Below are 12964 nucleotides of genomic sequence, written 5' to 3' on the forward strand. Positions count from 1 at the left end.
GCGAGGCAATCATTTGAGAAACCAAGGCTGTCGAGTCTGCCGATGAGGATGCGGTGGTTGACAGAGTCGAAAGCCTTGGCCAGATCAATGAATACGGCTGCACAGTAATGTTTCTTATCGATGGCGGTTAAGATATCGTTTAGGACCTTGAGCGTGGCTGAGGTGCACCCATGACCAGCTCTGAAACCAGATTGCATAGCAGAGAAGGTATGGTGAGAGAAATAATCTGTTTGTTGACTTGGCTTTCGAAGACCTTAGAAAGGCATGGTAGGATAGATATAGGTCTGTAGCAGTTTGGGTCAATAGTGTCCCCCCCTTTGAAGAGGGGGATGAACGCAGCTGCTTTCCAATCTTTGGGAATCTCAGATGACACGAAAGAGAGGTTGAACAGGCTAGTAATAGGGGTGGCAACAATTTCGGCAGATAATTTTAGAAAGAAAGGGTCCAGATTGTCTAGCCCGGCTGATTTGTAGGGGTCCAGATTTTTCAGCTCTTTCAGAACTTCAGCTGAATGGATTTGGGAGAAGGAGAAATGGGGAAGGCTTGGGCGAGTTGCTGTTGGGGGTGCAGTGCTGTTGACCGGGGTAGGAGTTGCCAGGTGGAAAGCATGGCCAGCCGTAGAAAAATGCTTATTGAAATTCTCAATTATGGTGGATAATAATCTTTGCTTTAGGGGATGTGTATGAGTGGGCTCGTCTTTAAATGACCCGCCTAGTTCCTGTTGAAATTCTAAAGTTGATGGCTACGCTCTGTGAGGGTGGATTCCACTGACGCATTCCGTTTGGAATAATAAATAGAGCGAACAAGGCTCCTTCCAGTTCACAAGTCTGAGAAGACGCATGAAGAAGTTCTTGCTTCAACAGTGATTGAACGGAACTCATCTGCCTTCGTCCCGCATCATAGAACATTCCTGGTTGTTGACATAGTACTTACTTGAACTGTAATAGCAAAATAGTCGAAGAAACTCTATTTTTGTACCGTTCATTTGGATATTAAAGAAAATCTGCCAAAATGGAGTCTCAGATCCGCCAGAACTATCACCACGATTGCGAAGCTGCTATCAACCGGATGATCAACTTGGAGATGTTTGCCTCCTACACCTACACTTCAATGGTAAGGAGTCTACCAAGGTGACCGTTTTGTTTTACCTGTATTATTCCTGGGCCTAAATGCCTCTCACCTTTTTATTCTGTTGGTCTAGATAATTAATAGCCAAGAAATTCCGTGAAGTGCATATTTGTTTTTTTCAAATGAAGCCGGGAATCTATCCTATCTTGGACAGAGCGCGTAACAACTCCTTGACAGGTTAATCTGCAGATTACCAAGTAGACTACAGACTAGACTGATTCATGCCTTTGTCATAAAGTTTAGTTGCCACAACGAACACAACGCCCAGTCACGTTTGGCATGTTCTTTTTATATTTTTCTAACCTCAGTTTTATGTTTATCCACCCAGGGTTTCTATTTCTCCCGTGACGATGTGGCTCTGCCTGGTTTCACGCATTTCTTCAAGGAGAACAGCGACGAGGAGCGGGAGCACGCCGACAAGCTACTCTCCTTCCAGAACAAGCGAGGTGGACGCATTTTACTCCAGGACATCAAGGTGAGCGCCTGAGCGTCGAAAAACACATTTAGATTGTAGACCGATAAATGTCTTTACCACTTGTACACACTCTCCTCCATGGAGTAAGTTGATCTAGAGAACCTGGAATGCTGAACATACTGCCTCTAACCACTGAACTGAAAGTGTAAGGGGTGTAACTAAACTTTATCCTAACCTTAACATCTGCTAGTAGTCATTAACATTTCTTTGTTCACTCTGTCCTGTGTAGAAGCCAGAACGTGATGAGTGGGGCAATGGGCTGGAGGCAATGCAGTGTGCTCTGCAGCTGGAGAAGAATGTGAACCAGGCCCTGCTGGACCTGCACAAGATTGCCTCTGACAAGGTTGACCCCCATGTAAGTTATGGTGGAACCACATGTGTGTATCACATAGAATACAGGTTTTGTCCCAGGAGATGATCAGGTTGTATCTCTGCTAATTAATGACATGATTGTGACCTGCTTAACATGCACAAAATAGTCCACAGATGCACACTATGCCGTTAATGCATAAGTATGCAAAAGGTGCAGCAGGTTGTCTAGTGGTTAGAGCTTTGGGCCAGTAACAGAGGTTGCTGGTTTGAATCCCGGAGCTGAGAAGGTAAAAATATGTTCCGCCCCTGAACAAGGCAGTTAACCCACTGGCATCCTAATGTGGAACAATGTAGATAAGGAGTGTTTCTTAACTGACTTGCCTTGTTAAATAATAAACTGCAGAATCTCATCTTCCCTGAGTCCATTACCACCAGGCTCTTGTGTGTTACTGTATCTACAATGGTCTGTAGTCATTCTCTTGTCTGACCTGTGTTTTCCCTCTGTAGCTGTGTGACTTCCTGGAGACCCATTACCTGAATGAGCAGGTGGAGGCCATTAAGAAGCTGGGAGACCACATCACCAACCTCATCAAGATGGATGCTGTCAAAAACAAGATGGCAGAGTTCCTGTTTGACAAGCACACCCTGGGAGGCCAGAGCTAAACTACTTTCATCCCCAGGCTATGGCCTCCAGCCTCAGAGCAGGACTCCTGGCTACTCTGATAGATCCTCCTGGCTTTGCATTTATAGGGAGGGGAGAGTGTGGAACTGGTGTATTGAGATGTTTCTGTTGACAACACTACTTGTATTTGAGGCAAGGCTTCTTGTAAAACAATTTAAAAAATATCACTAAAGGTTGTTGCTGTTTTCTAAGTGTTGACCTGTAGTAATGGATGTTGTATCAGTCTATTCAGGTTCTTTGCTCTGTCTTACTGAGCATCTTCATACCAGTGACAATTGTAGACCTACTAGTGGCTGAGGGTCATAACAATAGGTGAAGTTTAGCATGAGTTTTAGAAAGGATGTTACCTCTGACCACAGAGGGTGTCATATACTGTATCTTGTAATAGTGCCATGTCAATTACGGGACCAACTGTCAACTCAAGCTCCATAGGATTGAAATGGGTAACTACAGTTGTGGACCTTTACTCTGCATCACAAGTTTATTAGACAGCCTAGAGGTCAATCAAACCTGTTAACCAGCTGTGATGAAGCTCGGCTTTAACTGACACCTAATAAATATGTACTCATTTTGTTTCAGTTGATAATGCCCAATTGTTCCCCTACAGCAAATTATGAACTGTATGCGCCAAATAGTAATGAGTCAAGCCTCTCATTCACAAGGGGCTTATTGGAGTTGTCATATGGTCGCAGAGCTACTGGTAATTCACTGAAGGCTGTCATTTTGGTAATTGACAGGCAAGCTCAACTTAAACTTTAACTGGAAAAAATATTGATCGACATTGTAAACGTGTCCGTATGGTACATGAGTTCCTAGTGGATAGACAACCTGGTTAAAGGGGAAAATAGCCTATTCAGCAATTGCATTTTCAATGATTGCTATATTCTTTTCGCAACTGCCACCAACATTTACAACCAAGTATTGATGAGTATCTGCTATCGCAACAGCTAATGGGGATCCTAATAAAATACCAATTACCGAATTGGGCTGCAGAATGAAGGAAAAGCAGAATATTGTTGTCAATATTCTGAACAAATAATGTAATCACTGTTCTGCAACATATGCTTCAACAATGAATGTATTTGCTGTGCTAGACCTAATGGATAATGTTAGCTTTATAATTGTTATTTTATGTTCAAAATCTAGAAAACCATGCCAGATTGTAACAAAATTAGCCCTGGAGCATTTAATATAGCTATAAAACAAAACAAAGATATGTTTGGAGATTTGTATAACACTTTTATGAATAATCTAATGTTAGCATTAAACAATCAAGGCCTTAAACACTTGTTGGACAATAATTGTACAAATGAAATGCCTTTTATGGTGTCTGACAGAATGAAAACATTGGTTGTTCCTTTACATGGTGTTAATAGCTGATACTTTGGTCTGTCAAAATATAAACGTCACATTTTGTTCATATTAATGCAAATATTTGTAGAAAAAAGTTGATTGTTCTTTGTTCGAATGAATGTGCATTATGGAAAACATGCCTGAAACTGAGTCATAATTAGTAGTAGAATAATGGATTGGCAACAATTTGGCAGCTTCAACTTTTAGAAGATCAGCAGGATATTTAGGCTAATCATTTCAACCACCTACAGTAAATATATTCAAGTTCACAAACATTAAGTATTTGAAACTCAACCGCTTTTTCTATAATCCTGCAGATTTTTTATCATTCTCCAACGCCTCCAACATTACGCATGCCTGCCCATCGTGGTATTGGGAATCTGCTGACACTTGAGAACTCATCTGAATTAGAAATCAAACTCTGGTTCTCTTATTGCAGACCAAATTGTATACATTTTCCCCAGTTGTTTTTTAGAGAACATTGTATTGCAAGGTATGCTACAGTATATGTGTAGGATATGCTGTGTTGGCTAATTTGCATATGCAACTTAGTTTTTAAACGTACATTCTAGCATACTTGACACACACATCTTTCTATCTAAATGCTTTTGCTTGGCTTTCTACGCAAAGTATATGATTGAATGTTTCTTTAAGCCAGCAGCTTGTAACTTGAAATGAGACATATAATCAGGTCAAAACATGACAACAACAAAAAATGTCCCTGACAGATAGCTAATGAAACACTAGCCTCATGAGCAGGCAAATTGACAGTTACAGTAGCAGGCTAGGCTAGTCAAACTAACATTGGCTAGCTTAGAAAAAACTTGGCTAAATGGTCAACGGAGTTACCGCAATTTGTATTGCATGCTGCACTTTTCAAGTGCACTCAAAAACAGATGTTTTTCTGCCATTTTTTTAAAATCTGAAAACGTTGTGAGGCCATGGTCGTTTTCTGAAGAATTGCATTATGGGCCCTGACAGCACGGAAATAATGTCCACTGCTTGTATACTACGTATTTTGGCAAATTTTGTATGACATCCGGGAACTTCTGGCATACTAACTATATCCATACTATGACCAATAACCATACTACATACTCCACTTACATCACAAATAGTATGGTTAGTGCGGTTAGTATGAGTATTCGAACACAGCTCTAGTTCTAATGAATACCAATAACGTTTCAACTACATGGCTGTATTGAGCAATAACCAGCACCCTGAAAGCACCCTGTCAACAGTTGTGGAAGATCAGGTCATGTGAACTGAAGTTGTTAGGATGGTACTTATTTATTAATTTATTACTTGATTTATTTTCATTAGCTGTAAAAAGTTTTCTACTTCACAGTTTTAGCTTAATAACATATGTGTGGTTAGACGTATGTAGCTACTGATTTTGTGTAGTTATTTCTAATGTAATCAACTTTGACGTACCGTTTGTGAAGTACAATATGTTATTTGAAACCGAAAGGTGTATCATCAAATACCATTTCTACAAAAGCCATCCTTTCTTTCTCTGTCCACTACTTTATTCCCATACCTCATACTGAAAATGTAATTGATGTTAAAAAAATGTGTGATAAACCCTACAGTTTTTGTTTTGACTGCATTCTGGAAAATGCTACATATGCTATTGAAACATGTACTCTTAGAGAATGAAACAGAAGTTTACAGAACTGCGTCTCAAAGTTCAATTCCTTTAATATCCTAAATCAAACGTAGATGTAGACTATTTCTAAATTAGCCTAATATTAGAATGAATGTTCAAAATCTTCCAATTTTCTTCTAAGGATACAGCAAACACAGACCTTTTTCAACAATAACCGCTGTATTTAGACCTGCACTGTAGCATATTGCTTTTTCATGATACTATGGCTTTAGGTGTTACCAATAGAATTTTACTTTTTAATAAACAATGTTTTTTTTAAATAAAAAATAACAGACCGAGATGAAGCCGTCAAGGCGAGATCTTTTACTTTGCCCAAAATCTTTCCGCGTGAGATAATCCCGTTTTATTTTCTAATTACTTGAGGATTTTGATTGAATATACGTTTTGTAATGTTTAAGCTTTTACAAATGTACTGATATATGTGGATGCACGTGGCATTTCGGAAACTTTTAGTTGTGCGTGTTGTTCACACATACCTGCCCTCTCATTAGCTAGAATGGTCCCCACCTGTTCCTGTCTTCAATCATTGAGCACATGCATTTCCATTGTGGTCACTCAGCTCTCTTGTCAATATAATACATTATCTTTGCTTCAGTGTATGAGTGGGATAGTCATTTATATATATATATATATATATATATATATATATATATATATATTATTTATTAATTATTATGAGCACAACGATACAAAAAAATATGCAAAGAAGAGTACATAAACCTAACAGGCAGGGGCATTACATATCAAGATTCCTTTTCAATTAGTTAAACACTTTTTATTTAATGTTTTTACTTCACCTTTATTTAACCAGGTAGGCCAGTTGAGAACAAGTTCTCATTTACAATTGTGACCTGGCCAAGATAAAGCAAAGCAGTGCGACACAAACAATAACACAGAGTTACACATGGAATAAACAAACATACAGTCAATAACGCAATAGAATATATATATATATACAGTGTGTGCAAATGAGGTAAGATTAGGGAGGTAGGGCAATACATTGGCCGTAGTGGCGAAGTGATTACAATTTAGCAATAAAACACTGGAGTGATAGATGTGCAGAAGAAGAATGTGGAAGTAGAGATACTGGGGTGCAAAGGAGCAAAAAAATACGTAACAATATGGGGATGAGGTAGTTGGATGGGCTACTTACAAATGGGCTATGTACAGGTTCAATGATCTGTGACCTGCTCTGACAGTTGGTGTTTAAAGATAGTGAGGGAGATATGAGTCTCTTATATTGCTTTTTTGTTTTTACATTTACTGATCTTTTCAAAATAATATTTAAATTCTGTCTTAAATAATGTGACGATGGGTTTGTTCTTTGCCCACTTCATTGTATGGATAAAGAATCTTCCATGAAAGATAAACAAATGAACAATGAAAGTTAAATCAGGGTCCATATCATTTGGATCAAAATAAAACGTAATAACAGAGTCTCTCAGATTAACATGAATAGTCTTCTCTTTAAGATAAAATCTTCTAACTCACTCCAAAATCTTCTGACATAAGAGCATAAGTATACACTCTGGAATAAGAAAGACATAAAACACAAAAACAAGTCTTTATTTTTTCTGGTTTGACAACAACATTATTTGGATTAAACAATTATTGAATAATGATGGCCAACGATATGAATAGCAAGAATTCATGAGAACACACAATGTTACATTCACTCCTGAGGAGTGGGGTCGTCATCAAATTATCCGCTAAATTCCTGTTGAAATTCTAAAGGTGATTGGCTACGCTTTGTGAGGGTGGATTTCACTGAAGCATTCGGGTTGGAACAATAAATAGAGCGAACAAGGATCCTTCCAGTTCACAAGTCTGAGAAGACGCATGAAGAAGTTCTTGCTTCAACAGTGATTGAACGGAACTCCTCTGCTTTCGTCCCGCATTATAGAACATTCCGGATTGATAACATAACACTTACTTGAACTATAATAGCAAGATCGTCGAATAAACCTTTTTTTGTACCGTTCATTTAGATATTAAAGATAATCTGCCAAAATGGAGTCTCAGATCCGCCAGAACTATCACCACGATTGCGAAGCTGCTATCAACCGGATGATCAACTTGGAGATGTTTGCCTCCTACACCTACACTTCAATGGTAAGGAGTCTACCAAGATGACCGTATTGTTGATCTACCTGTTATATTATTATGCCTGCGCCTAAATTCCACTTTTCACATGACTTTTCTGTAGCCAAGAAACTCAACTCCGTTAAGTACACATTTGAGTTATACTTGGCTCGGCTATTAATTGCCTCCAGGTAGGTATAACATTCAAATGAAGCCGAGAATCTATCCTACCTTGGACAGAGCGCGTAACAACTACTTGACAGGTAATTGTCAGGTTACCAAGTAGACTAGACTAGACTGATTCATGCCTATATCATCAAGCTTAGTTGCCACAACATGAACAGAATGCTGAGTCATGTTAGGCATTTTTTTTCTTCTAACCACAATTATCCACCCAGGCTTTCTATTTCTCCCGTGACGATGTGGCTCTGCCTGGCTTCGCGCATTTCTTCAAGGAGAACAGCGACGAGGAGCGGGAGCAAGCCGAGAAGCTACTCTCCTTCCAGAACAAGAGAGGTGGACGCATTTTACTCCAGGACATCAAGGTGAGCCTTTGAGCATAGGAAACACATTTTAGATCGTAGATGGTAAATGTTTTTACTCCATGGAGGAAAGTGTCTCCAGCGTTAAGTTGCTCTAGAGAACCTGTAGTCCTAAACATACTGCCTCTAACCACTGAACTGAAACTGTGAGGTGTGTAACTCTGTTCACTTTATCCTGACCTTAACGTCTGCTAGTAGTTCCTAACCCTCCTGTGTTCACTCTGTCCTGTGTAGAAGCCAGAACGTGATGAGTGGGGCAATGGGCTGGAGGCCATGCAGTGTGCTCTGCAGCTGGAGAAGAATGTGAACCAGGCCCTGCTGGACCTGCACAAGATTGCCTCTGACAAGGTTGACCCCCATGTAAGTTATGGTGAAACCACATGTATGTATCACATAGAATACAGGTACTGTCCCAGGAGATGATAACTGATGACACAGGATTGTGTGACCTGCTGCTTTGCAAGTACACGATAGTCCAGATGCATACTATGCACACAATGCAGCTAATGCATAAGGGGTGGCAGGTTGCCTAGCGGTTAGAGCGTTGCTCCAGGGTCTCGACCCCGCCCTGTGCAACTGGGTACTGGACTTCCTGACGGGCCGCCCACAGGTGGTGAGGGTAGGCAACAACATCTCCTCCCCGCTGATCCTCAACACGGGGGCCCCACAAGGGTGCGTTCTGAGCCCTCTCCTGTACTCCCTGTTCACCCACGACTGCGTGGCCATGCACGCCTCCAACTCAATCATCAAGTTTGCGGACGACACAACAGTGGTAGGCTTGATTACCAACAACGACGAGACGGCCTACAGGGAGGAGGTGAGGGCCCTCGGAGTGTGGTGTCAGGAAAATAACCTCACACTCAACGTCAACAAAACTAAGGAGATGATTGTGGACTTCAGGAAACAGCAGAGGGAACACCCCCCTATCCACATCGATGGATCAGTAGTGGAGAGGGTAGCAAGTTTTAAGTTCCTCGGCATACACATCACAGACAAACTGAATTGGTCCACTCACACTGACAGCGTCGTGAAGAAGGCGCAGCAGCGCCTCTTCAACCTCAGGAGGCTGAAGAAATTCGGCTTGTCACCAAAAGCACTCACAAACTTCTACAGATGCACAATCGAGAGCATCCTGGCGGGCTGTATCACCGCCTGGTACGGCAACTGCTCCGCCCTCAACCGTAAGGCTCTCCAGAGGGTAGTGAGGTCTGCACAACGCATCACCGGGGGCAAACTACCTGCCCTCCAGGACACCTACACCACCCGATTGTTACAGGAAGGCCATAAAGATCATCAAGGACATCAACCACCCGAACCACTGCCTGTTCACCCCGCTATCATCCAGAAGGCGAGGTCAGTACAGGTGCATCAAAGCTGGGACCGAGAGACTGAAAAACAGCTTCTATCTCAAGGCCATCAGACTGTTAAACAGCAATCACTAACATTGAGTGGCTGCTGCCAACACACTGTCATTGACACTGACCCAACTCCAGCCACTTTAATAATGGGAATTGATGGGAAATGATGTAAATATATCACTAGCCACTTTAAACAATGCTACCTTATATAATGTTACTTACCCTACACTATTCATCTCATATGCATATGTATATACTGTACTCTAGATCATCGACTGCATTCTTATGTCACTAGCCACTTTAACTATGCCACTTTGTTTACTTTGTCTACATACTCATCTCATATGTATATACTGTACTCGATACCATCTACTGTATGCTGCTCTGTACCATCACTCATTCATATATCCTTATGTACATATTCCTTATCCCCTTACACTGTGTATAAGACAGTAGTTTTGGAATTGTTAGTTAGATTACTTGTTGGTTATCACTGCATTGTCGGAACTAGAAGCACAAGCATTTCGCTACACTCGCATTAACATCTGCTAACCATGTGTATGTGACAAATAAAATTTGATTTGATTTCAAAAGGTTGCTGGATTGAATCCTCTAGCTGACAAGCTAAAAATCTGTTCTGCCCCTGAACAAGGTAGTTAACCCACTGTTCCACGTTAGGATGTTCTTGTAAATTTGTTTTTAACTGACTTGCTTAGTTATATCTGCACTTATGCCATTACCACCAGGCTCTTGTGTGTTACAGTATCTACAATGGTCTGTAGTCATTATCTTGTCTGACCTGTGTTTTCCCTCTTTAGCTGTGTGACTTCCTGGAGACCCATTACCTGAATGAGCAGGTGGAGGCCATTAAGAAGCTGGGAGACCACATCACCAACCTCACCAAGATGGATGCTGTCAAAAACAAGATGGCAGAGTACCTGTTTGACAAGCACACCCTGGGAGGCCAGAGCTAAACCACTTCCATCCCCAGGCTACGTTCTCCAGCCTTAGACCAGGACTCCTGGCTTGTCTGATAGATCCTACTGGCTTTACATTTATAGGGAGGGGAGTGTTAAACTGGTTCATTGCAACACAGCTGTAACATTGAGGTGTTTCTGTTGACAACACTATTGTATTTTGGAGGCAAGGCATCTTGTAAAACAATTAAAAAGATCACAAATGTTTTTGTTGATGATTTCTAAGTGTTGACCTGTAGTAATGATGTGTCAGTCTATTCAGGTTCTTTGCTCTGTCTCACTGAGCATCTTCATACCAGTGATAAATACTGACAATTGTAGACCTACTAGTGGCTGAGGGTCATAACAATAGAAGTTTAATAAAGCATAAAGCATGCATCTTGTAGTAGTGCCATGTCAAAGATGGAGCCAACTGTTAACTCTAGGTCCATAGGAGTGAAATGAGTAACTACAGTTGCTGTAGACCTTCACTCTGCATATCCCAAGTTTATAAAATGGCAAACAGGTCAATCAAACCCTTGCGTCCTGCTGGGTAAATCCGTTAGCCAGCTGTTATGGTGTAATTCTCTAATGATAACGTTCAACTCTTACTGACACACGCAATCTTCACTAATTTTGTTAATATCAGTTGGTAATGCACACTGACTTTCTAGTGGGTAGACCATTTGGTTAAAGGGGGAAATGGCCTAATGAGAACCGTGTCAAATCAACAATGGCATTTTTGAAAACTGCAACTATTCTCTTTTCACAACTGCCACCAACATTTACAACCAAGAAGTATTGACATGGTAAAATAGTTGAGTACATTTAAATAAAATATGGTGATGGTGTTAACGGAGTTGGCTGATATTTAGGGTAATGTTTTGCAGCTAAGTCATTCTATTTCAAAATCTATTTTACCTGTGCCAAGGCCACACCGAGGGCCAGAGATTTGTGATAACCTGACACTCCCAAAAAAGCCACTAGATGGCATCTGATTAAATAGCATATTCCTTAATTGACCAACATTGGTATTAGTTATGGATCCCATTTAGCTGTTTTCAAGGCAGCATTTACTCTAAATGGGGTCCAGCAAAATAAAGGCAGTTCGATACATTACAAAACAGATTTCAGGCCTCTACCACACAAAATCCATTGTGTCTATATTGCATATGTTATAGTGTCTGTGCCGATGTGTCTCTTCTCAGTCCCTGCTGTCCCATAAGTTGTATTTTATCTATTTTTAAAGTCTTATTTTACTGCTTGCATGAGCTACTTGATGTGGAATAGTAGACATGTCATGGCTCTATGTGGTACTGTGCACCTCCCATAGTCTGTTCTGGATGTGGGGACTGTGAAGAGACCTGGTGGCATGTCTTGTGGGGTATGCATTGGTTTCTGCGTTGTGTGCTAGTAGTTTAAACTGACAGCTCGGTGAATTCAACATGTCAATACTTCTCACAAATACAAGTAGTGATGAAGTAAATCTCTCCTCTACTTTGAGCCATGAGAGATTGACATGCATAATATTGTTAGCTCTCTGTGTACATTTAAGGGTGAACCGTGCTGCCCATTTCTGGGCTAATTGTAATTTTCCTAAGTCCTTTTTTGTGGCACCTGACCACACGACTGGACAGTAGTCCAGGTGCGACAAACAAGGGCCTGTAGAACCTACCTTGTTGATAGCATTGTTAAGAAGGCAGAGCAGTGCTTTATTATGGACAGATCTATCCCCATCTTAGCTAGTGTTGTATCAATATGTTTTTACCATTTCAGAAGTTTATTCTCAACTTGTTACATTTCCACATTATCCATTACAATATTTTTTTGAGGTTCAGGGTTTAGTGTTTTTATTTTATGTCCCAAATACAATGCCTTTAGTTTTTTAAATTCATGTATTTAGGACTAACTTATTTCTTGCCACCCATTCTGAAAATTATTGCAGCTCTTAAGTGTTGCAGTGATTTCACCTGCTCTGGTAGCTGATGTGTGTAGTGTTGAGTTGAGTCACAGACACACAGGCTTCACTCAGCACCAGTGAAAGTCATGAGTAAAGATTTCAAAAGTAAGGGGCCTAGACAGCTGCTCTGGGGAATGCCTGACTCTTCCTAGATTATGTTGGAGAGGATTCCATTAAAGAACACCCTCTGTGTTCTGTTAAACAGGTAACTCTAGATCCACAATATAGCAGGGGATGTAAAGCCATAACACTTACGCTTTTTCCAGCAGCAGATTATGATCAATAATGTCAAAAGTTGCAGAGAAGTGCTTTATTTATTTGTAATCTTTATTTATTTAACTAGGCTAACTAAGTCGGTTAAGAACAAATTCTTATTTACAATGACGCGCTAACAAAAGGCAAAAGGCCTTTCACGACAAGAGAGACAACACTACATAAAAAGAGACC

General features: G+C 40.6%; 2 protein-coding genes across 2 annotated transcripts; both read left to right on the forward strand.

Moving 5' to 3' along the window:
* The first annotated feature begins 1011 nt into the window (after positions 1–1011).
* Positions 1012–3170, forward strand: LOC115123569 (ferritin, middle subunit-like). The gene is made up of 4 exons (XM_065015586.1): positions 1012–1113; positions 1457–1603; positions 1833–1958; positions 2423–3170. The coding sequence occupies exons 1-4, from the start codon at positions 1012–1014 to the stop codon at positions 2576–2578; spliced, it is 531 nt and encodes a 176-aa protein (XP_064871658.1). The 3' UTR covers positions 2579–3170.
* A 4262-nt stretch (positions 3171–7432) lies between these two features.
* LOC115123564 (ferritin, middle subunit-like) lies at positions 7433–10808 on the forward strand. The gene is made up of 4 exons (XM_065015588.1): positions 7433–7731; positions 8100–8246; positions 8478–8603; positions 10420–10808. Exons 1-4 carry the CDS (start codon positions 7630–7632, stop codon positions 10573–10575), a joined length of 531 nt encoding a protein of 176 aa, XP_064871660.1. The 5' UTR covers positions 7433–7629; the 3' UTR covers positions 10576–10808.
* The last annotated feature ends 2156 nt before the right edge of the window (positions 10809–12964 follow it).

This window comes from Oncorhynchus nerka, unplaced genomic scaffold, assembly GCF_034236695.1.
Source record: "Oncorhynchus nerka isolate Pitt River unplaced genomic scaffold, Oner_Uvic_2.0 unplaced_scaffold_33___fragment_2___debris, whole genome shotgun sequence".
Classification (NCBI taxonomy): domain Eukaryota; kingdom Metazoa; phylum Chordata; class Actinopteri; order Salmoniformes; family Salmonidae; genus Oncorhynchus; species Oncorhynchus nerka.

What these genes read in the sequence shown, in the direction of transcription:
- LOC115123569 (XM_065015586.1), top strand. Translation starts at nt 1,012, where the DNA reads ATGGAGTCTCAGATCCGCCAGAACTATCACCACGATTGCGAAGCTGCT. An exon ending in CCTACACCTACACTTCAATG is followed by an intron (nt 1,114 to 1,456) that starts GTAAGGAGTCTA and finishes TTATCCACCCAG; the next exon opens with GGTTTCTATTTCTCCCGTGA. An exon ending in CTGACAAGGTTGACCCCCAT is followed by an intron (nt 1,959 to 2,422) that starts GTAAGTTATGGT and finishes TTCCCTCTGTAG; the next exon opens with CTGTGTGACTTCCTGGAGAC.
- LOC115123564 (XM_065015588.1), top strand. Translation starts at nt 7,630, where the DNA reads ATGGAGTCTCAGATCCGCCAGAACTATCACCACGATTGCGAAGCTGCT. An exon ending in CCTACACCTACACTTCAATG is followed by an intron (nt 7,732 to 8,099) that starts GTAAGGAGTCTA and finishes TTATCCACCCAG; the next exon opens with GCTTTCTATTTCTCCCGTGA. An exon ending in CTGACAAGGTTGACCCCCAT is followed by an intron (nt 8,604 to 10,419) that starts GTAAGTTATGGT and finishes TTCCCTCTTTAG; the next exon opens with CTGTGTGACTTCCTGGAGAC.